Source organism: Crotalus tigris, unplaced genomic scaffold (assembly GCF_016545835.1).
Source record: "Crotalus tigris isolate CLP2741 ecotype Arizona unplaced genomic scaffold, ASM1654583v1 scf7180000018784.18638703518:1950463, whole genome shotgun sequence".
NCBI lineage: Eukaryota > Metazoa > Chordata > Lepidosauria > Squamata > Viperidae > Crotalus > Crotalus tigris.
In genome coordinates this window covers 1,473,029-1,494,304 of record NW_024097199.1, presented here as the reverse complement: position 1 = coordinate 1,494,304, position 21,276 = coordinate 1,473,029, and the positions used below count along the sequence as shown (strand labels likewise).

Here is a 21,276-nt window from a genome sequence, read left to right as displayed (position 1 = left end):
CCCTCTGTTAATGCAGCCTAGCACTGTGTTGGCTTTTTTGGCAGCTGCAGCACACTGCTGGCTCATATTTAAGTGATTGTGCACTAGAACTCTGAGATCCCTCTCACAGTTACTACTATTGAGCAAGGTACCACCTATACTATACCTATGCATTTGGTTTTTCTTGCAAAAACTTTACTTTTTTGACCGTTAAATTTCATTTTGTTAGATAGCACCCAATGTTCAAGTCTGTCAAGATCCTTCTGTATCTTAAGCCTATCTTCTGGAGTGTTGGCTATTCCTGCCAGCTTGGTATCGTCTGCAAATTTGATGAGTTCCCCATCTATCCCCTCTTTCAAATCATTCATGAAGATGTTGAAGAGCACTGGGCCCAGAACAGAGCCCTGGGGCACCCCACTACACACTTCCCTCCATGTTGATGCAGTTCCATTGAAGACCACACGCTGAGTATGGCTGGTCAGCCAGCTATGAAGCCATCTGGTGGTGATGCTGTCTAACCCACATTTTTCTATCTTATCATGTAGTAGGTTGTGGTCTACTTTATCAAATGCCTTACTGAAGTCCAAATAAATTATATCCACAGCATTCTTCTGGTCCACTAATTTTGTGACCTGGTCAAAGAATGCAATGAGATTTGTCTGGCATGATCTGTTTTTGACAAACCCACGTTGGCTTTTGGTTATGATTTTATTTGCCTCTAGGTGTTCGCTGATTTGTTGCTTGATTATCTTTTCCAGAATCTTTGTATAAGATTGTCAGCACTTGGAATTGTGTCCGGTTATAGACCAGGATCTGATGTAGCTATTTCAAATCTGATCTCCTTTGCTTGTCAGCCATGAATCAACCTGATCATCTGTTTGATCACAGAACAGAATACTATCTTCTGTCCCACTGGTCAATTTGTTGCTTTGTTTTACTGTCTTGCAAAAGGTGGAGCTCAGGATTTTTGAAAGCAAGCATAAGCAATCCTTTCCTCTACCTTCTTGCCATCCTGCTGTGGTAAATTTGCTGTTATGCATTAGTTTAGCACACTGGGTTCCTTCATTTAGACAATTGGCATCTATTGGAATTTCTTATTGCAATGTGCCCTATAGAATAAAGTTCCCCCAAGATCTGAGTAACTCCCACCCTGCTTTGGAAGGTCTTAAAAGACTTGAGTGCTTTTTCAGGCTGAATGTAGTTGAAGTCTCTTTTGAATGACTGGGCATATCTCTTGTTGTTATCTGGTTTGCTACTTTTTTGTTCCTTTTGTCTTTATTGTTGTATTTGTTATTTTTCAATGTTTTTATCTGGTAAACTGCCCAGAGTCACTGGGAGTTAGGCAATGAATACATCAAATTAAGAGTCACTGGGAGTTAGGCAATGAATACATCAAATTAACAGCAACCAAGTGAAAATTAGAGAACTAGAAAAGGCATTTGGGCCTAGAAAATCCTAATCTACCAGCACCCCTGGTCTATCTTTAGGGGAAAGGATCTAGAAGAAGCTGAATACCATATCTCAGAACAGGACAATTAAAAATCTGGTGAAAGAGATGCCCTTTTCACATTTTCTCAGTGCTGAAAGAATGAGACACAACATAGCAGAGCAGAAGCAAACTTTCTTGTACATGCCAGAAACACAGACTTCTGACAGTGGGGTGTATCTTTAAAATATGGGTGACTATTGGGTGGGGTAGTTGAAATGTGATGTGGTACTGTACAATCTTTCCCTTTTCTTTTGCATGGTGATGTTATGCACAAGTAGGCATGGAGGAAGAGTTTTTGCTGTTTTGATGAAACTTCATTTGCTGTAGATGTCTGTGTTCTGGAAGGGCCTCTCCTCCTGATCTTAACACTCAGAAGATTTACAAGGGGAGATGGGGTTGCTTATAATCAGACCCTAAGTTACTTAGGACTTTAAAGGTTATTTCCAACCTTTAAAGTTGTGCCTTGTAAGCAGTTGGCGACCACTTCAATTCTTTCAGTACAGGACCACTCATTCATTTTCATATTTCATTTTTGTAGATGCCAGCTCACCCTTTCACCCTACGGCCCACAGATGTTGGGCAGCAATCTGTCATATGGTCCCTGTATCGTATATCAACTAGCTGCATCTTTCAGATGCTTATCATGAGTAGCCTCATATAGAGGATATTGCGACAGTCAAAAGGGATATACTGTATAGCTAAGACATGGTGGAGAACCATTACGGAATCTCACCAGCTCAGGAAAGGAAATAGCTGATATAGTAGACAACATTTTGCAAAAGTGCTCCTTGTCACAGCAGTCCTACTTGCAAGTCTCGCCAGAGCTGAGGATCAAGGAGCACTCCCTTAAGCAAATGTCTTTCAAGAAAGCTTCAAATGCATTCCAAACAGACAGAAATGCGGAGAATCTTAGAATTTCTAAGGTAATTTGCTCACTGATTCCCATTTACATAATTGTGTAGACCATTAGTTAGGCTAATGCTCTTTAGATTTTATGTGGGCTAAGTAAGCATCATTTGCTTTATTGGGTTCTTTTCTATACTGAAGGGCGGCTCCGGAGGAAATGAAAATCCAGGATAGCTGTATCAAAATGTGTTTTAAAATATATAATTATAGGGAAAGTTAAGTTTGGGGAGGGGACTAATGCAGAAACATACATGAATATACACATATTTATATATGTATAAATATATACATTTTTTTTATACAGGGACTGCAAAAAGACTGTATAGCACCACACACTGCAGATTATTCAAGTTCGATGCATTGCCTTCTTTGCATACTTCTTTATTAATAAACAAATAGCATCATTTTCCTTCAAGTTTCTTCATATCTCTTTGTATAAATAACGCCCCATTGTGCTAGTCTAAATTAGAACAATACTGGTGCGTATATTTTATTGAGTTCTATCGCACCTGCTATACAGCTAGACTAATATTCCTTTAAAGAAGTATGACCCAGTCTAGAGCAGGTGGTCCTAAACCCATTGGTGTTTGGCTCATCCTGACTTCAACAGTATTTTTTTCTAGCCCCAGAGTCTGAAAAATTAAGCATTTAATTGGGATCTTGGTGCCTTAAAGCAGGGCTTTTCAATCTTTTTACCCATTGTACCACTTTTAGGATATGGCAATATCCGAGTACCACCAGTCTCCTAGCAAGGTATCAAAAACTTGATGACCAAAAAAAAAAAAAAAAAAGGAAAAAGGTGATAAAGTACAGGTAGTCCTTGACTCACAACAGTTCGCTTAGTGACTGTTCGAAGTTACAATGGCACTGAAAAAAGTGCCCCCAAGCCACAGCTGAGCAAGACACCTGCCTGCTCATCCGGTGGCGCTCTTCCTCCTGTCCGAGGTTTTCATTGTTGTGAGCGTTTCTGTTGAGGATTGGCAGCAGGGGTGGGGTGGGGGGTGTTTGGTTTTTATTCCCCCCCATCTGCTGGGTGGTTGCAGCAGATTTTGGTCACTTCATATGACCCTGGGACACTATGACTGTCATAAATATGAATCAGTTGCCAAGCATCTGAATGTAAATCACAAGACTCTGGAGATGCTGCAACATTCCAGCTGATCGGCGCTTCTTCAGGGCTCAGCAGAAGCACCAGGATCGGCGCCAAGCTCCAGCTGGAGCCTGGTGCTGATTCTGGCGCTTCCACTGAGCCCTGACAGTCCCGAAGAAGTGCTGATCAGCTGGAAAGTGGCACTAATTCTGACGCTTTCACTGACAGCCCTGCAGCTCCAGCCATCTCTTGCTCAGGATTGTGTGGTGCTGCCACTGGTTCAGCTCATTCCCCTCCCCCGCTACCAGGGGGATGGTCGCGTACCACCTGCCAGGTGCCAATGTACCACAGGTGTTACCCATACCACTGGTTGAAAAGCCCTGCCTTAAAGCCTCTTTATACAATGGTCTTCTTCCTTTTTCTCCGTCCTTCTCTGAAAAAATAAAATTAAAAAAAAATTGCCCCAGATCTTTCTAGTCACTAACATTTTTAGCTGCCTGCTTTTTTATTTTTTTTTCCATTTCTTTGGAAAACTTTGGAAAATTTGTTATTATGAAGGAATTAAAAAAAAAGTTATTTTCCTCCCATTATCCAAGTTGATAACTCAAATTTAAATAGAATTACAGCATGGAACTTGAAGGTACATGACAATATATCATTTAACTACCTACATTTATTCTAAAATATAGTTGGAGAACTATTTAAGAAATGTGGTTCTTAAAGAATGCTTCACATTTGATTATAAAGTCTTTAAGAATGAGAACTTCCTATAAGTTTTGGTAGACATGAATTGATCTGGTTAATAATTAATAATAATAAAATTGGAAGGGACCTTAGAGTTCATTTAGTCCAACCCCCTGCTCAGGCAGGAAACCCTATCCCATTTCAGACAAATGGCTGTCCAGTTTCTTCTTAAAGACTTCCAGTGTTATCATTTGGATAAATTAGATTGGTTCAGTCAGACAAAAAAAAAAAAAATCTGTAACTCCTCCCTCCCTAAATAATAAAGCAAAATAATTTAGTTTTTTAAAATCTGAAAATATTTTAAATATAACCTAAAAAAATGTTCCAAGTTAATCTACTGAGGAACTGGAAACAGTCCTCTCATTTGACATTCCACTACTTGTTTATTGAATTTATACACCACCTTTCTGTCAAAAGTGGTTCTTAAGGATGGAAGTGAAATCTGAGGGGGGGGGGGGAATCCAATACAACATCTGTCCAAGTAAATAATAATATTTTTTTCAAAGAAAATCAAAGGGATAAGGAAGTTTGACTAAGATAATTTGTCAATAAATCCTATTATAACCATTCTTTTCTCTTTTTCAACTTTCTCCTTGTCATCCATAATCAATGATGGGGAAGTTGACTAATTCCTTATCGTGTTCACTACAAATCACTCAACATAATAATTTAATTTTGCACTGTAAACCCAATCATGGTTTCTGGTAAATATATGACCATTTCAATAGTACTTTTCTTTCACCAAACTAATGCAAAGAAGCAATTTTGGGTCCGCAAACCTAAAAGTGCATGCTGTATCTTTACTAATAAGTGTTAACCTAAATTTAGCAGTAGCTTGGCAAAATAGGTCCAGGGTTTCTGTTTGTTCTTTTGTTCTTCTTGCTGTCCAAGATTAAATCTCTCTGGATTTTTCATTTGACATGTGGAATATAATGGAATTTTGTATGGAGCAGGAACTACGGTATACAGTAGGTTGAAAACATAGCTGCTCAATATATATCACACTAGCTGGTGGCCCTTTTATTCAAAGAAGCATTGTGTATTTTGCTTTTATGCCATTAACAACTACAAATATCCTATCACCCAACAGGAATGAATGAATGAAATTTCCTGTTGGAATGAATTTCCACAGGAAAGCATCACCTTAAATTTGAATTTTCTTTATACTGTGTGTGTGTTAATGGAAACCTCCTTAAAAATCTTTCTCATTTGCTTGATATATTTATATCTATTCTTATAAAATTATGTTCACAATGCCCTTCAATATACAGTTAAATATAAATTTAGCAAATGGAAAGAAGAGGGAGTCAAGCTATTCTCCAAAGCACCTGAAGGCAGGACAAGAAGCAATGGGTGGAAACTAATCAAGGAGAGAAGCAACCTAAAACTACGGAGAAACTTCCTGACAGTGAGAACAATTAATCAGTGGAACAACCTGCCTCCAGAAGCAGTAAATGCTCCAACACTGGAAGTTTTTAAGAAGAGACTGGACAGCCATTTGTCCGAAATGGTGTAGGATTTCCTGCCTGAGCAGTGGGTTGGACTAGATGACCTCCAAGGTCCCTTCCAACTTTACTATTATTATTATTATTATTATTATTAAATATGCATAGATGAAAGTTTAGTTACACATATTGATTGGGATATGCTAACATGAAGTATCTTTCCTTGGTAGAAATGATCACATCAACTGCCTGAGAAGCTGATGTCACCATTTGTGCTGCACAATATGTATAGTTAAAGCAAAATTCACTGCAAGTTATGTAAGGGATCATTTCAAGGTCAAAAAATTAAATTAGTAATTATGTGAAAATTCAGTTACGTGTATCCTATCCAAATACCATAATTGCTGTTGTTTGTTTGCTAAATTTATATCTTGCCTTTCCTTCAGGACCTTAAAGCAATGTAAATGCAATTCTCTCTTCCCTTTTTCCCTGTAATGTAGTGATTGTTGGGTTAAAAAAAGAGACTAATTAAAGTTATCTGGTGAGCTTCTATGCCAGAGGATAGAAGCTGGATGTTCTCATTCTTAGTCAAACAACTTAACTGCTACACCAAATTGGCTCCCATATAAAATGGATCTTACATCCACTTCAACAATGTTTTGATGAATTGGTGATAGAACATCCTTCATTTCAAAAGTGTATCATGTTCATTGGTCAAACCATTGAATGTGATGCCTGTATTACAAAACAACCAGGATTTTGACTGCTATGATTTTGGTGCTATTGTTTAAACCTCACTAAAGAATGCAGGAATTTATGCTGTTGCACCGTTCTTTTTTTCCTGAGTGTTCTCTCTCACAACTTTTCTGAATTTATTGTCCCAATAACTTGTTCATGATTTCAATTTTAGGAACTTTAAAAAATGACAGGGTCATTGTGATGGTGGAAAGAATGCAATGCACATAGCTGGTATGAAAATAGAAGCCAACATTGTTTTATTAAAACTATCAGCATTATGTGTAAAATTACCAATCACACATTGGTATGCAACAAACCAATGCTGTGGATTGTTACATGAAGCATTCATTATTCTAGCACTGTTATAACTACTAGTTTTTAAAGCCATGTTTAAACTTGTGCACTTGAGTATAACATACTTTTAAATTGTGCACTCTGTTGATTAATGTGTGTGTGTACATACATATACATATATGTGGAATTCTGTATATTTGGCTTCAATGCATATGTAGTTGAAGTGTAAATTATAATGAATAGCTATCCAAAATGTTGTTTGTCATGTTTTTCTTTTTGTCTTAACTATTGAGAAATAGAAATTTGCACTACTTACAAAATCTTAGGTTTTCTTTCTTTCTTTCTTTCTTTCTTTCTTTCTTTCTTTCTTTCTTTCTTTCTTTCTCTCTCTCTCTCTCTCTCTCTCTCTCTCTCTCTCTCTTTTCTCTCTTTCTTTCATCACATCATATGTCATATGTCAATTTATTTCTCTTCTCCGTCAGACATGTCCAAGAGAGCCTACTTAGCCGTCTGCCAGAATGCTTAATCTGGATAGAGTACCTGCACTGACCAGGGATTTATATCTGATGGTATAAAACGACATTTTCTAATCCTGTGATGTTATGCAATGAAAGTAAAAACTATCAAAACAGAAAATCAAAAGTGTACTTATAGGCTCAGTGTACAGTATTTTCAGTTTCAAGGTTTTAGAGTAAAATCTGAAGAGCTTTTGTTAGAGCTCATTATGTTTTATTGAACAAAAAAGCCAAAGTGATTGGTTTATTGGTTCTTACATTAACACATCTCTCCTCTGAGACACGGATGTCTGTCTCTTTGATAGCTCTGACATATCCATGTCTCCTTTTTCTTGTTTAAGGTGAAAGTATATACATTTAAATACTCTTCTGATTAACTTAGATGTATTAGAGCCTCAGGCAGAACAAATTGCTCTGCCCATCCCTCCCTCTCTCTCTCTCCCTCTCTCTCTCCCTCTCCCTCTCTCTCTCTCCCTCCCTCCCTTACCCAGTACTGTACACTAATGTTTGCAATGGAAAAAGTCAAAGACCAGGTTGTGGGTGTTTTCACAAAATGGCAGTGATGCTGAATATGGCTAGTCATAATACACATATTTATTAGAAAACAAAGTGGTGAATAAATTTAGCAGCTTCCTCAGAACTCTTTGATGACGGCCATGCCTTCAAAGGAAGCACTGGTATTATATACTTGATAATAAAAACAATGCTGGGATCTGGTGCTTTTCTTTGCAGCATCTCAGCTTCTAATTGTAAACTCATCTTAATTTTTTTTAATCAGTTGGGACAGAATCTGGCAAGGGCTAAGTGAGGTGCCCGTAGGATGTAAATGCCTGTAGGTGCCATACTGAGAATCGCAGAAATATTGGAAGGGTATGATCTCTCTTGGTTAGAGATCTGTATTATTCTCATAAAGATAATATTTTAGTGTGCTGCCATATTGGATGCAAGGACAGAATGCTCCTTAGAGCATTCAAGGTGTGGCCATAGCACTTGTTTCCTTAAAGCAATTCCCACCGCCCCTCCTAGAATTTCATTGCTGCAAGATCTTAGGGAAAATATGTTTGGTTTAAGGAACTGTAGCATATTCTCATCCCTACTCCGTGGACTTCAAATTACTTTTTGCTTTCAGGTACAAGTATTGCTGAACCCTACTGCCAACTCTCAGTGTCCTTGGTGCCCTTATTTCAGCCAAAGATAACTGTAATGTCATTTCTCAACATGTCCTTGCGGATAAACTCGAAGTGTCAGTTGTTTTTGCCAAAAAACATTTTGAAGAATTAAAAGGAAAAATAAATATATTTTCAAGATATATTTAATGCATAGGAAATCTAAATTATCTCTACAGTAGTAAAAAAATGGAAATTGATACAAAATAGCATAACTTGTCTGTGGTGGCACTGTCATTTGTTATCAATTTGTGTCCCATTTTCCACCCAGACCAGCAAAGATTCATATAAATCTGGATTGTGGATACTGGATACATATTATTTTGACAACAACATCCAAATATTTCTCTCTGGGTGAATTTATGTGCATATCTGTATCTCTTGTCTTTCTTTTTTTCCTTCCTTCCTTCCTTCCTTCCTTCCTTCCTCCCTTCCTTCCTTCCTTCCTTCCTTCCTTCCTTCCTTCCTTCCTTCCTTCCTTTCCTTTCCTTTCCTTTCCTCCCCTCCAATGCACACACTATACACTTCCTTCCTTCCTTCCTTCCTTCCTTCCTTCCTTCCCCGACCTTCCTTTCCTCCTCCAATGCACAGACTATCCTTCCTTCCTTCCTTCCTTCCTTCCTTCCTTCCTTCCTTCCTTCCTTCCTTCCTTCCTTCCTTCCTTCCTTCCTTCCCCCCTTTCCTTTTCTTTCCTTTCCTTTCCTTTCCTTTCCTTTCCTTTCCTTTCCTTTCCTTTCCTTTCCTTTCCTTTCCTTTCCTTTCCTCCCCTCCAATGCACACACTATACACTGACCTTCCAACTGACCAGAATTTCAGAACACACCATTTTAAGTTTAGAAAAATCTGTCTTTATAAAAGCAACAATATAGCTACAATTACTGCAATCACCTCAAAACTGGATGATTATACAAAAGGTTGTCCAAGTATATAATCTGAAGAGTTCTACAGTTCCTTTTTCTTCATGGTAAATTTGACCCAAATATGGAGAAAGAAACTAATCTGGCTCTTTTTAATTTTTTTCCAATTCAGTAAAATATTGGAAAGAAATTGTATGAAGTGACTTGGGACTCCCATCAGTTTGTCTGCCTGTCTGTCACTCACTAGGATAACTTTATGAAAAGTGAACTGAATAGCACCAGCTTTGGTAAAAGGAGGAGAAGCTGGTAAAAGAAAGATGAAAAAAGTGATCCAAAAGTGATCTGGATCTGATCTGGGGCTGTGCAAAAGGATATCCTAGGGAAAACCCCCCCCCCAATATATCTCTATGGAAGAGGCCATTGGCCAGAAATTCTATTTGTTTGTTTGTTTGTTTGTAAAATGTTGGCCATCTTACCACAGGATAACTCTGGGCACCTTGTCATCTTCTCTATCCCGTTCCATCCTGATCATGTGATTCAAAGCAGAGAGTATATAAACTGCCCCATGCTTTCCAGTGTGTACATAGATAGAAGCATACAGAGACACTGTACAAGGTGAGAGCAGAAACACGCAGGCATAATAAGTCATTTTGTTACCCAGAAGAAAACATTGCCATCGCTTATAGACACTGCTGGTCATGGTGTTCGAAGGAATTCCAGAAGCCATACTCCGCATGATTTCCCTAACTTGTTATTTTTTCCCAATCCAGCAGAATTTGGAAGGAACTATCTTAGGGACTCTCTGCCTACCCATTTGCTAGCAGGATAATTGCCCTAAACCTGAGCAGAATGGTACCAAATTTGTTATGGCAGAAGAGGCTGGCAAAAGAAAGTTCAAGTTAGACAAATAGGCCAGATCTGGTCAAGACCTAAAGAGCAAACATTTCACCAATGCTTCCCCCATGGGGGTGGCATAATTGGGGAGAAGCTTGGAATGCTACAGCTCTTCCATTCTGAGTCGCCCTTCTTCCCTCCTGGTGATATGGCCCAGAATAGAGCAGATGCTCTCTGCCCTATGCTTCCCAGTGGACACCCACACCTACAAACACACAAACAGATACAACACATGCATCCAAACTCTCTCAGGTGCACAGAGGCAACACATGCACGCATCCTGGAAAGCAAGTACCCATGCGTTCATACATGATAACTACTTGATTACACAGAACACAATTCCTATCCAACGACCTTTGCCAAGAAGCAGTTGGAGAGAATTCCAGAAGACCTGCTTTGCCTGCCTTCCCTAACTTGCCTTTTAATTTAATAAAATTCCTTGAGTTAGTAAACAATTAAAAAGCTTAGCTCCCTTATTTTTGCTCCTTCTTCCTCCTTTTCATGACTACGGTTCATAACTGTCTCAATTAAAAAGGACAAAGGAAGGAGGCATAAATAGAGGAGAAAATACCAGGGTGTTGGGCAGGTTCAAATTGGCATCTAGTGTGGAATTTTTGTGTGGGTGAAGACCTGGACAGAGATGCCCTTCCCTTCAGAGAAGCGTTGTTAACTGGAGCCCTTCTTCTATCATGGATTTTCTATTTCTAGCTTAGGATAAAAGATAAAAAAGAGGAATAGGACTTACAAAGCATCCGAGGTGGTCTTTTACAAAGCATGCTGACTCTGGTGAAACTCCTTCTCATGAGCTGCTACAGCAGTCACATCTTCTGCAAGGCTTGACATGGTTGATTTCAAGACATCCTGATTGTCTGTGCCCTTGACTGTGTACACAGCTTCTTCACTTTGCCAGCATCCCAGGGCTGAGATGTTTCTTGAGAAGCCTCAAACATCTATTTCTACTTATGGTATGTGACTTTGCATCCCTTAAAGACGGGCAGGTGACTTATTCTAAAAATTGCTGGACAAGGGATATTGTTTGGCCAATCTGCAATACAGAAATGTCATGGTGACCGGATAGGACCAGTTTTTTTTGGGGTGGGTGAATTTTTAAATGCTATATTTAAAGCTACAGGTAAGTCCTAGCCTACTGACCACTCCTTCAGCAATCATTTGAAGTTGGACGCTGCTGCATGAATGGTACATGTGACCAGTCCTCAAAGTTCTGGCCGTTGGAAACACCCCTGCTGTCATGTCATCACGATTCAAGTGTTTGGCAACCAGTTTGCATGAATGAAGATCGAGGAGTCCCAGGCTCCTTTGATCACCATTTGCAACCTTCAGTACTGGCTTCCCACAAGGAAAATCAGTGAGGAAGCTGGCAAGGAAAGTCACAAATTTCTCTGGTAACTTCCCCTAACCTTCTATACTTGCACTCTGTGGCACCATCCATGCCCCAAAGCTCCTGCATTCGTGCCAGATCATTCTATCCACCCCTCCAGCCTTCCTATGCTTGTGCCACACCACACCATTTAGTGGGTGTTAAGGAAATCCAATGACATTGACTATCCAACTTCCCTCTCTGCCTGGCCTTGCTGTGCTCACATTCCTGTGCTCATCTTCAGAGGCCTGCAGAGCTTGAAAGCTCCTGAAGGCCAACTGCTACCTGAGAAGGGAGCCTGCTACTATTAGCCCTTTATAATGCTCCTACTGACCTTCTTTTACTTTCATTCTCGTTCATATCTTTTGCCATGTTTTCCACAGATTGCAATTCTGTGACATTGACTATTAGCCTGAAAATGTCCTTTAGATTTTGGTGATTAATTCAGACTATTGCGTGAATAACATGCTTTATTACATAAATTGCTTTCTGGTGTTTTTTTAAAAAATATATACATTCTTTTTAATTTTGTTTTTCTTACAGGGAAACTGTCCTATGCTATTCTGATAGGGACCACTGGAGGGTAGTCAAACACTTGAATTAAGCAAACAGGCTCCAGTATATTTATTTGTATATTGTAATCAGTTGGCCTCTTTCCCATTTAACTTTTAATGTTAGAAGGACTGATGCAGAAAGGGGATGCACTTTTTCAATTCTGTACCAGGCTTTATACCTTTTCTGTGTGCTTTGGTGGTTTCACTTCTCACATGACAAACAAAGGCTAGCAGCACCATCTCTAGTCCTGTTCACTGGCTAAAGTGAAAAGTTGTACAGAGTAACCAGGGCCACACCTGTTCAAGGTCAGGACTTGCTCCTTAAAAAGAAAGCAAACAGCTAGGAAAAATTTTAGCTATACAGAAGCAATATTTTCTTTCTTCGTTGTCAGGCCCCATGGCTTTCATTTCTTTGACATCACAAACCAGATGACAGGTCACTGAATATCAAAAAAAAAAAAAAAAAGCTTCAGTTGTGAAACATATATCAACGCACAATGATCACACCGACACCTTTCAAAATCTTGCTGTCTATCTGCCCAAGTATATCTTTTATATTCTTCATGTCAAACCTGTTCCTCAGCAGAAAATAAAATACAAATAAGATGAAAACATAATCCTTCACTTTGGCATACATGGCTTTAACCTGACCTTTTCCAGCTCCAATGATTCCCCCTCCCCTTTCACTGGGTATATTTCCATCTCTGAATTTACATTTAGTAAGATGTCATTAAGCATCACCTACTGAGTTTATTCTGCTTTTGTCTAATGACACAGAATTTCTATTACAGATGTTGTTACCTTTACTTTTCAATGCATATCAAATAGTACTAATAAAACAATTTGGGTCTTCTTAATGCTGAGGTCACAGCCTTGGACAAAATGGGCAACTCTTTAAGCATCATGGTCAATTAACCAATCTCAGGTTTCTGTTTCCTTTTTTTCTTTTCTACCAGGAAGGTAATTTAACGTACTTTTATTTATTTATTTATTTTTAAAATTTATAAACCGCCCCACTCCCGCAGGACTCTGGGCGGCTAACAATAAAAAACACCACAAAACATGACAAAACAAACAGTGCAATAACAGTCATCCAGGGGTCAGATTTTATAAACCCCAGGCCTGCCAGAAAAGCCAGGTCTTAAGCAGCTTACGGAAAACCAACAGGGTGGTTTATTTTTCCTGCCCAATACCACCGTTGTCCTCTGTCAAAAAGTTTTGTGAAAGTCTTACGAAGTCCTTTAGAACAGAGAAATTAAAGTAGGTTTCTCCCAATCCAGTGACTCCACTGGATGTGATGGACAGCTCCTAAAATTCTAGCCAAGGTTTGTCTGATTAGAAATTGTTGAAGTACAAGGAATTTTAGTGAAACTATAAACAGCTTGGTCGGTGTTGGGTTCTATTTTGCTTTTCTGAACTAAACAAGTATCCTTGTCCCTGAATAGACATATTTTAACATTCCTAGCTCTGATATTCATCCTTTTCATCTAAAAATGTTCCTGTTCTCTTTCAAGTGCTTCTGTGCTGTTTCCTAAACTATTTTTTTTTCTGAATTCTTTCTTTCTTGCCCTGTCTTCCTGTATCATCCTTTGTTGTCTCTTCTGAGGAAAGTCAATTTTCATGGAATCTACTAATACCAACTAAATTTTTTGTTTAGTTTTCTGTTGTGTTGTCAGACAACGAAAGAAAGAATTAAATGACATCATTGGAGAAGCCTGGGCCCTCAGGAAGATCAGGAAGTAGAATTATGGCACCCAAACCATCAACATTATCCATGCTTTAGTTTAGCTCAGGGGTCCCCAACCCCCGGTCCATGGACCGGTAGCGGGCCGCGGCATGCCAGCAACCAGTCCACATAAACAAGCAAAGCCCCATCCGTGGGATGCAGGCAGCATACAAAACCACACACTCTCCGGTCTGTGGAAAACCTTTCTCCATGGAACTGGTCCCTGGTGCCCAAAAGGTTGTGGACCTCTGGTTTAGCTCATCCTGTCTTTTACCGGATTCCCCTTATTAGTGCTGGTCATTACATCCAAGGATTCATGGTGTTACTGTGAGGGGTATCGACACACAGTCTAAAGCAGTAGTTCTTAAACTGGGATAATTCCCCCAAGAGGATAATTTGGCCATATTCTGGGGTAACAGAGTAATTTATAATTGTTTGTTTATGAGTTGACAACTTCAGCCTGCTGTTGCCAAGAGGCTTGTGCAAAACAGCAGTCTGATTTTTCTATGTATCCATGTGTAATGACATTACTGAAGACTGAGAAACGGGGTAATTGGGTCAAACAGTTTAAGAACCACTGGCTTAGTGGTATTTAAAAACATGCCTTCTATATTAAATTGGTTAGCCTAATATTCTGTTCATAATTGTTGTCACTAGACAGTTTGTTTTCAGAAGCTTCCAAGCGGTTTATGAAGAAAGAGTATTGTTTCTATACTTCTCAAGGTATATTGCCTTCAAGTACAATGGCTTCAGTCAAGTTAGCTTCAAGTAATTGTTAGACCTATTTTTCTCATATTGTATCCCTGCTGCTTTGTAGAAAGAAAAGGTAAGTAGTGCAAATTCTTCTCTCCAGCCATGATTGTGCTGCATCGATTCTGGTCACATGGAGCTTGAATCTTGCAGTTTATGACCTCACGGGCGAAACTTGTGTGAGTCACAGAGGTGAAATGTATGAGTGTAATGTCAATGGTATAAAAGTCAGGTAACCCTGTAGTATGTGCAACTGTTTTCCTACAGGCAGAGGAAACTGAACATAATGGATTCAGCTAGAAAAAGGTGCTCCGGGCTACTTTCTTAGATTAACAATGCACTGTGCATGTTAGCTACAATGTAGAGAACAGACCTCAAGAAAGAATATTCATTATTTTTCATAAATCATTTGCTTTGAAATGCCTTGAAGAGATGTGCTTTATGTGATGTTCCCAAAACTGTTTCTTGAGCAATCCTGATCCACTGTGTCATTTCATTGCCCCTGTTCTATGTTGTGGCTTGCTGAAAGTGACACAATGTACCATAAATGCTAGGACACTGCTGACATTTTTATATGTGACCTCCTTACTAAATATTGCATATTATGCCCTAGTTCAGGGTTGTACTAGATGAGATCTACCAATCCTAGGCTGATCCTTCCATGAGGTTGACCTAGCCTGAAGTAGGAGATACTGAATGGCAGTAAGTGGCTTGCACTTATTCCGTTTTCATTGTATTTTTCATTGCCATCAGAGGCCAAAAATAATTTGACAAGTTTTTGATACTTTGCATCCTGACTTGACAGAATGCCAGCAACATCTTAAGAGTGGCAGATACAATGGCCTACAACATGGATCTATTTATGTAGCTTTTAAGAGGAAATATCCGAGCTTAATAGGAAAACTCATGCTTCATGCTATCATTTCAGGTTTAGTTTCCAAAATCTCAAGTAAAAAGGATTAGGGATGCAGGCATCTGCTCCTAACAAAAGTGGCGCCAAAATGGTGAAAGCTGTGACATGACACTATAGCAAAAACTCTAACCCTGCTTTGTGTACATAAGAACTTATATTGGTGATGTTGCTATGTACCGTGTTTCCCCGAAAATAAGACCTGGTCTTATATATTTTTTGCCTTCAAAAGAGGTACCAGGCCTTATTTTGGGGGGATGTCTTACTTGCTTACCTTAGCCAGGCCTCCCACACCCTGATACCTGTTGCACTGGTGCCTGAGTTCTTCTAAGGCCGCTTGCGGCCACACACCACATCACGCCAGTGTCACCGCTCACAGCAGGTGGCCATGTGACTTATCGCGCCAATCGCACTAGTGCCACTGTTTGCAGCAGATAGCCACATGGCTTGTTGTGTCATGGTGGGTAGAACCCTGCGATACACCATGCAGCTTCCTGCTGTGATTGGCAGCACCAGTGCGATTGGCATATGAGCCATGCGGCCTCCTGCTGCAAGTGGCAGCACTCGCCCAGTGTGCCACGTGGCCGTGCAACCACAAGTGGCCACAGAAGAACTTGCACAGTTGCGTGACAGGTGTTGGGGCAGGGGAGGCCTGGCTGCAGTGGTTCTAAGGTAAGTGGGTGCTGGGTGCATGGGGCAGCTCCCCTCCTCCACCCCTGCCCTAACTTGATTTTTACATATGCACATCGCCCCAAAACTAGGACTTATTTTGGGGGTAGGCTTATATTAGGCGCACGTGTAGAAATCAAACTAGGTCTTATTTTCGGGAAAACACGGTATGTTTGTCACTTTTCCTGTCTGGCCCTTTTCCTGGAATGTTATGCCAGAAAGGGGAGTGTCAACCTCAGCACTGCATTGTTGCAATGCAAACCCCTCTGGTATCAAACCAACAAGGCTTGCATCACTTCATTGCGCTGATCATTCCTTCTTTTGATAAAATTGTTAAATTCTTTGAGTGTATTACTTGCTCACATGTCAATATCCAAAATATTGCTTCCAATGAATTGTGTGCATCAACACTTAGCATTAATTTAACTAGTGGCTGATTTTGTAACATCCGAACCTGAACTGTAATGAGCTCTACAACTAGGAAACAGGAAATAATTTGAATCTTTATCACAAACACCATAGATGTCCCAGAACAAACCGTGCCCTCTCTGTGTGCAGAGCTGTTACCATAAACACAGCTACCATGACATATTTCTTAATCAGCAAAATGCCATACCAAGAAAGATGGTATCATATTTAGCGTAGGGTTTCCTGCCCGAGCAGGGGGTTGGACTAGATGACCTCCAAGGTCCCTTCCAACTTTACTACTATTACTATATTTATTGTTCGAGTTATGTATTGTATTGTATTGTATTGTATTGTATTTATATATATCCTGCCTACAAGGAATATAAACCCTTCCATTGCCCCACCATCTGGTCAGAGCTGAAGAAACTTCTTGGATGAGAAGTGAAATTCATTTATTTTCATATGTTAAGAAGGTTAGATCTTATCTAAAGTGAAATGTTTAACCTTTCTGTTAAATGTGTTCCTTTCTCACTTTCACTAGGAAGAAACAAAAATTCTCTCTATATGACCAAATGTCTCTATGTGTCCAATATCCTTTTTTTCACAAGGGTCCCTCACTTTTGTACTAGTTGCTCAGTTGCAAAAACAACAGTGATTCTATTATGTGTAGATGAAGGCAACGTTTGGTTTGGATTTTAGGAGATGCTTGGCAGGTTTACTTCTGAAGTCCAAGACCTTAAAGTGCTTATTAGTCCACTTCTGGACCAGGAAGTGTGGGGGTTTCTCTGACTGGTAATAGAAAATTTATTTTGAAGCATCACTTATTACACAGGGCAGGGTTTTTCTGATTTAGATGGAAATTTTATTTTGAACTGCTGCCTATTATTCCAGAGAAAGGATTGTTTTATTCAGAAGAGAGATTTTATTTTCAAGTACTGCTTATTAGGGCTGTGTGATGGTTTGGATTTATCACCAAATGGTGCCTCATAATGTGAATTTAGCATTCAGGGGCAACATTATCAAGCAGCTTTCCCCAGTTTTACCTAGCAATTTTCTGGGAAAAGGTGCAGCTGTTTTGGGGTGTTGCAGTCAAGTGTTCCGTCCGTGCTCCGGCACGCTCCAAAGCACTTTCTGAAGATCATCTCCAAAGCACTGCACTGCTCAAATACTTTTTTGCTCCCTCTAATGTAGGAGGCAAAGATTATTCTGTAACCTGCCTTCTTTTTCTCCTTTTTGGGCTTCATATTTATGAATATTGTAAACAATACGTAGAACAAAATGTTAGTTTGTGTGTGTGTGTGTGTGTTGCTCATGTTATATCCTCCCTGTTACTCATTCCTTTTGCTTAGACTTCATTATTATATCAGCTATATTATATATAACAGACAGCAATAGCACCTTTCCATAGTGCTTTACAGCACTCTCTAAGCGGTTTACAAAGTCAGCACTACTGCCCCCAACAATCTGGGTCCTCATTTTATCAACCTTGGAAGGATGAAAGGCTGAGTCAACCTCGAGCTGATCAGGATCGATCTGGTAGTGTGAGCAGTGTTAGCCTGCAATACTGCATTCTAACCACTGCGCCATCACAGCTCTTAATATATAACAAACAAATATATGAGATAGGCCACTGTTTCTCAAGTATGGTCTAAGGCTGGGAGTTGAAGTCCACGAGTCATAAAAGAGCCAAGTTTGCCTACCCCTGGTCTAAGGATTCCTGAGAATCTCCCAAGATTGTCTCAGTGGTCAACGAAATGGTATGCACACCTTCAACCTCTAGTCTAATAAAAAGTGCTACATCCTGTCACTTACTTACTATCTGACCTCCCCTCTTTTTTGATCCTTTACAGCTTGATGGAAATCTGGAACAAAAATATGTAAACAGGCCTGTGGTTCTAAAACTGTCCACTTATCCATCGGAAGGATAACCCTCTAAAACCAGAAGGGAATGGAACCAAATTTGGTACAGCAGAAGAAGCTGGCAAATCAAATATAAAGTACTTCAACAGCTTAGATTTGATTGGAGCTGCAATGAAAAACATTAAAATCCTTCAATGGATCCCTATGAGAAAGGCAATTGGGCAGCAGCTTAGAATGCTGTCAACTGCTCCATTCTAAGTCTCCCTCCCTTCTTTCTTCTCCCTCCCTTCTCCCTTCTAGTCATGTGACCTGAAAGAAAAATGTATGTCCCCCTGCCCTGATTTTCCCAGAGAACACATACCACGCATAGATGCTGCACAACACACATACTTGAACAGCTACCAGGATTGAAGAAATCTGAATCCAGAAGAGAACGATAATCTGAGTAAGCATCTTAGACAAGGCTAATTCTCATGAAAATAAAAAGGGAGGGGAGCACATTCAGACTTGCAAGATACTGGTACTGTGATTTTATAATAAAAAAAAAAGTTAACTTTCGTGAATTGGGTGTCCTAGTCTGCTTACTTTGAAGGCCGACGCAACATCACAAATTGTCTTCTTTTTTTCTTTCTGAAAGTCAATGATAACACTTCCAGGTATCGATTCAGGCACATGCAGGTACAAGGTATTTTTTTTAATGTCTTCCTTCTCTGCTAGGAAACTATGCAAAACCACCAGTACATATGGTATATTCTTTATTTCTTTTGGTTGTGTTTGTAGAATTGTTCCATGCAAGGCATTTTACCATGCTCCTGTGATGCAATATTAATATTTTCCACTCTCTTAATTTTAATTGTATTTTACTATCTGCTTGCAACTTCCAGAATAGCACTTGAACTACAAGAAGACTGGAGCTTATTATTTTTTGAAGGCTAAATAAGAATATTTTATTTAACTAAAATAGGAACACATTTGTGAACAGGTTTTGTGGATGTTATTAAAGTTGCCCAATCTTGTCTCCCATCATTTGCATAGAGCTTGACTTAGACAAGATGTATAGGAAATTAAAAAAAGAAGAGAGAGAGAGAGAGAAGAAAAAGTAGAATGAAGTTTTTGAGATTCTATGTTTAGATAATGTATTCTTTTTGCAGAAAAGAAAGGGAAGCACTCATGGCCAAATGTGAAAGCAATTTATTTTAAACTGCAGAGAAGAGGTTGAAGCAAGAAAGAGAAAAAAAAAGGGAAGAAAATGTCTAATCAAATAATTGGTAAATGGAGAAATAGCTTTTTAATAAATGTCAGGGAAAAATTGTAAGTGAAAATATTTTGCCCTTTCTAGTTAGAGTGGCCAGTTTCTGAGGTGTCTCTGAAGGCAGTGTAAAGAGACAAAGAGAGAGAAAAATCTCACTTTTTTCCCTCCATTTTCAGGGGAAAGATGAGACAGAAATCTAGGAGGAACTGGAATAAGACAGTTTAAGAATTTGGGAGGCAGTTTTGTTTTGCTACGTTTTGTTCCAGATGCCCCTTTTCTAATGCCTTTTATAAACTTGAGATTTAAATCCTTCCTAAGAAGGAAGACGATGGAAAAGAGATGAAAGGGAGAGAAAAAGAAAGAAAAAGGAAAAAAAGAAAGATATGGTTCCGTTCTTCACCCTTGTACATTCTCAAAGTATTTTATAAATGTATTATTTAAAGGATATTGCATGCTTTCCTTTCTGGTCTTAAAATAAAATGCTCAAACTATTGCTGCTATCTTTTAACCTTTCCTTTCATCCTTCATGTCATTATTATTGGTAATGGACATTAATATAAAACAAGAATAAACATTTAGTTACCATGCACAATTTTTGAAACAGAAGGAATTTTGGTTTGTGAGATCTTTTCACCAATGTCGGCTTGACTACATCTTTGAGGTTATCCATATTTTAAAAATCCATGTTTTAACAGTCTAAATCAGTGTTTCTCAACCTTGACAATTTTAAGGCATGTGGACTTCAACTCCCAGAATTCCACAACCAGCATTGCTGGCTGTGGAATTCTGGGAGTTGAAGTCCGCATGCCTTAAAATTGTCAAGGTTGAGAAACACTGGTCTAAATAAAGAAGCTTAATAGGTGGTAAAAAGCTACATGGGGGAAGTATGGATCTATCAATCCAATCTACAAAGCCATACTAGACTTTTATATCTAAACAACCTTCTCCACAAAGAACAACTGTAACCCTGTTTTATGTAGAGACTTAACACAGGTTGTCTTTGACTTACAACTGATTGTTTAACTACCATTTGCAGTCGTTACGGCCTTGGAACAGGGACACTGAGCACAGTGGTCATGTGGCATCTTGCTTAATGTCCACTTCACTCAATGACTAAGATTCTGGGCCCAATTATGGCTGTAAGTGGAGTAGTACCTATAGAGAAGAATTAGCTATGAATGTTTTACCTTGTACCAATCTGGAGATTCTGGCAACGATTAGAGGAAATACTGTCTGATTTGTAGATAATCAGGACTACGAATAGTCCTTGTTTACTGAGCACTTGTTCTATAGCAATTTGAAGTAGTGACAGCACTGAACAAATGATACTTACATTCTGGCTGTTTCAGATCCCATAGTCATATAATCACAATTCAGATGCTTGGCAGCTGTTTCACACATATGGTGGTTGCGGTATCCCACAGTAATGTTACTGCTACTTGTTATCTTCCCTGCCTGTTTCCCACAGGCAAAGTTGGTAAGGAAGATTGCAAGTCATTCCATTAAATCCCCTGTGCCTTCTTGCACTCATATGTATCCTGTACTGGGCCTCCCAAACCTCTTCCAGCCTCTCCCAACTCACATGCAATATGCACAGGCCCTCCCAGGCCCTCCCCCAGCCTCTCTTGTTCCCCACACTTCAATGGCATACT

At 39.3% G+C, this 21,276-nt stretch overlaps 1 protein-coding gene across 1 annotated transcript in view; it reads left to right on the top strand.

Moving 5' to 3' along the window:
• FAXC (failed axon connections homolog, metaxin like GST domain containing) overlaps positions 1-18,961 on the top strand; it is a 52,206-nt gene extending 33,245 nt beyond the window's left edge. The window contains exon 6 of the mRNA XM_039356075.1: positions 18,363-18,961. Coding sequence (XP_039212009.1) covers positions 18,363-18,367 — 5 coding nt within the window. The 3' untranslated portion in view covers positions 18,368-18,961. The remainder of the gene's footprint in view (positions 1-18,362) is intronic.
• The last annotated feature ends 2,315 nt before the right edge of the window (positions 18,962-21,276 follow it).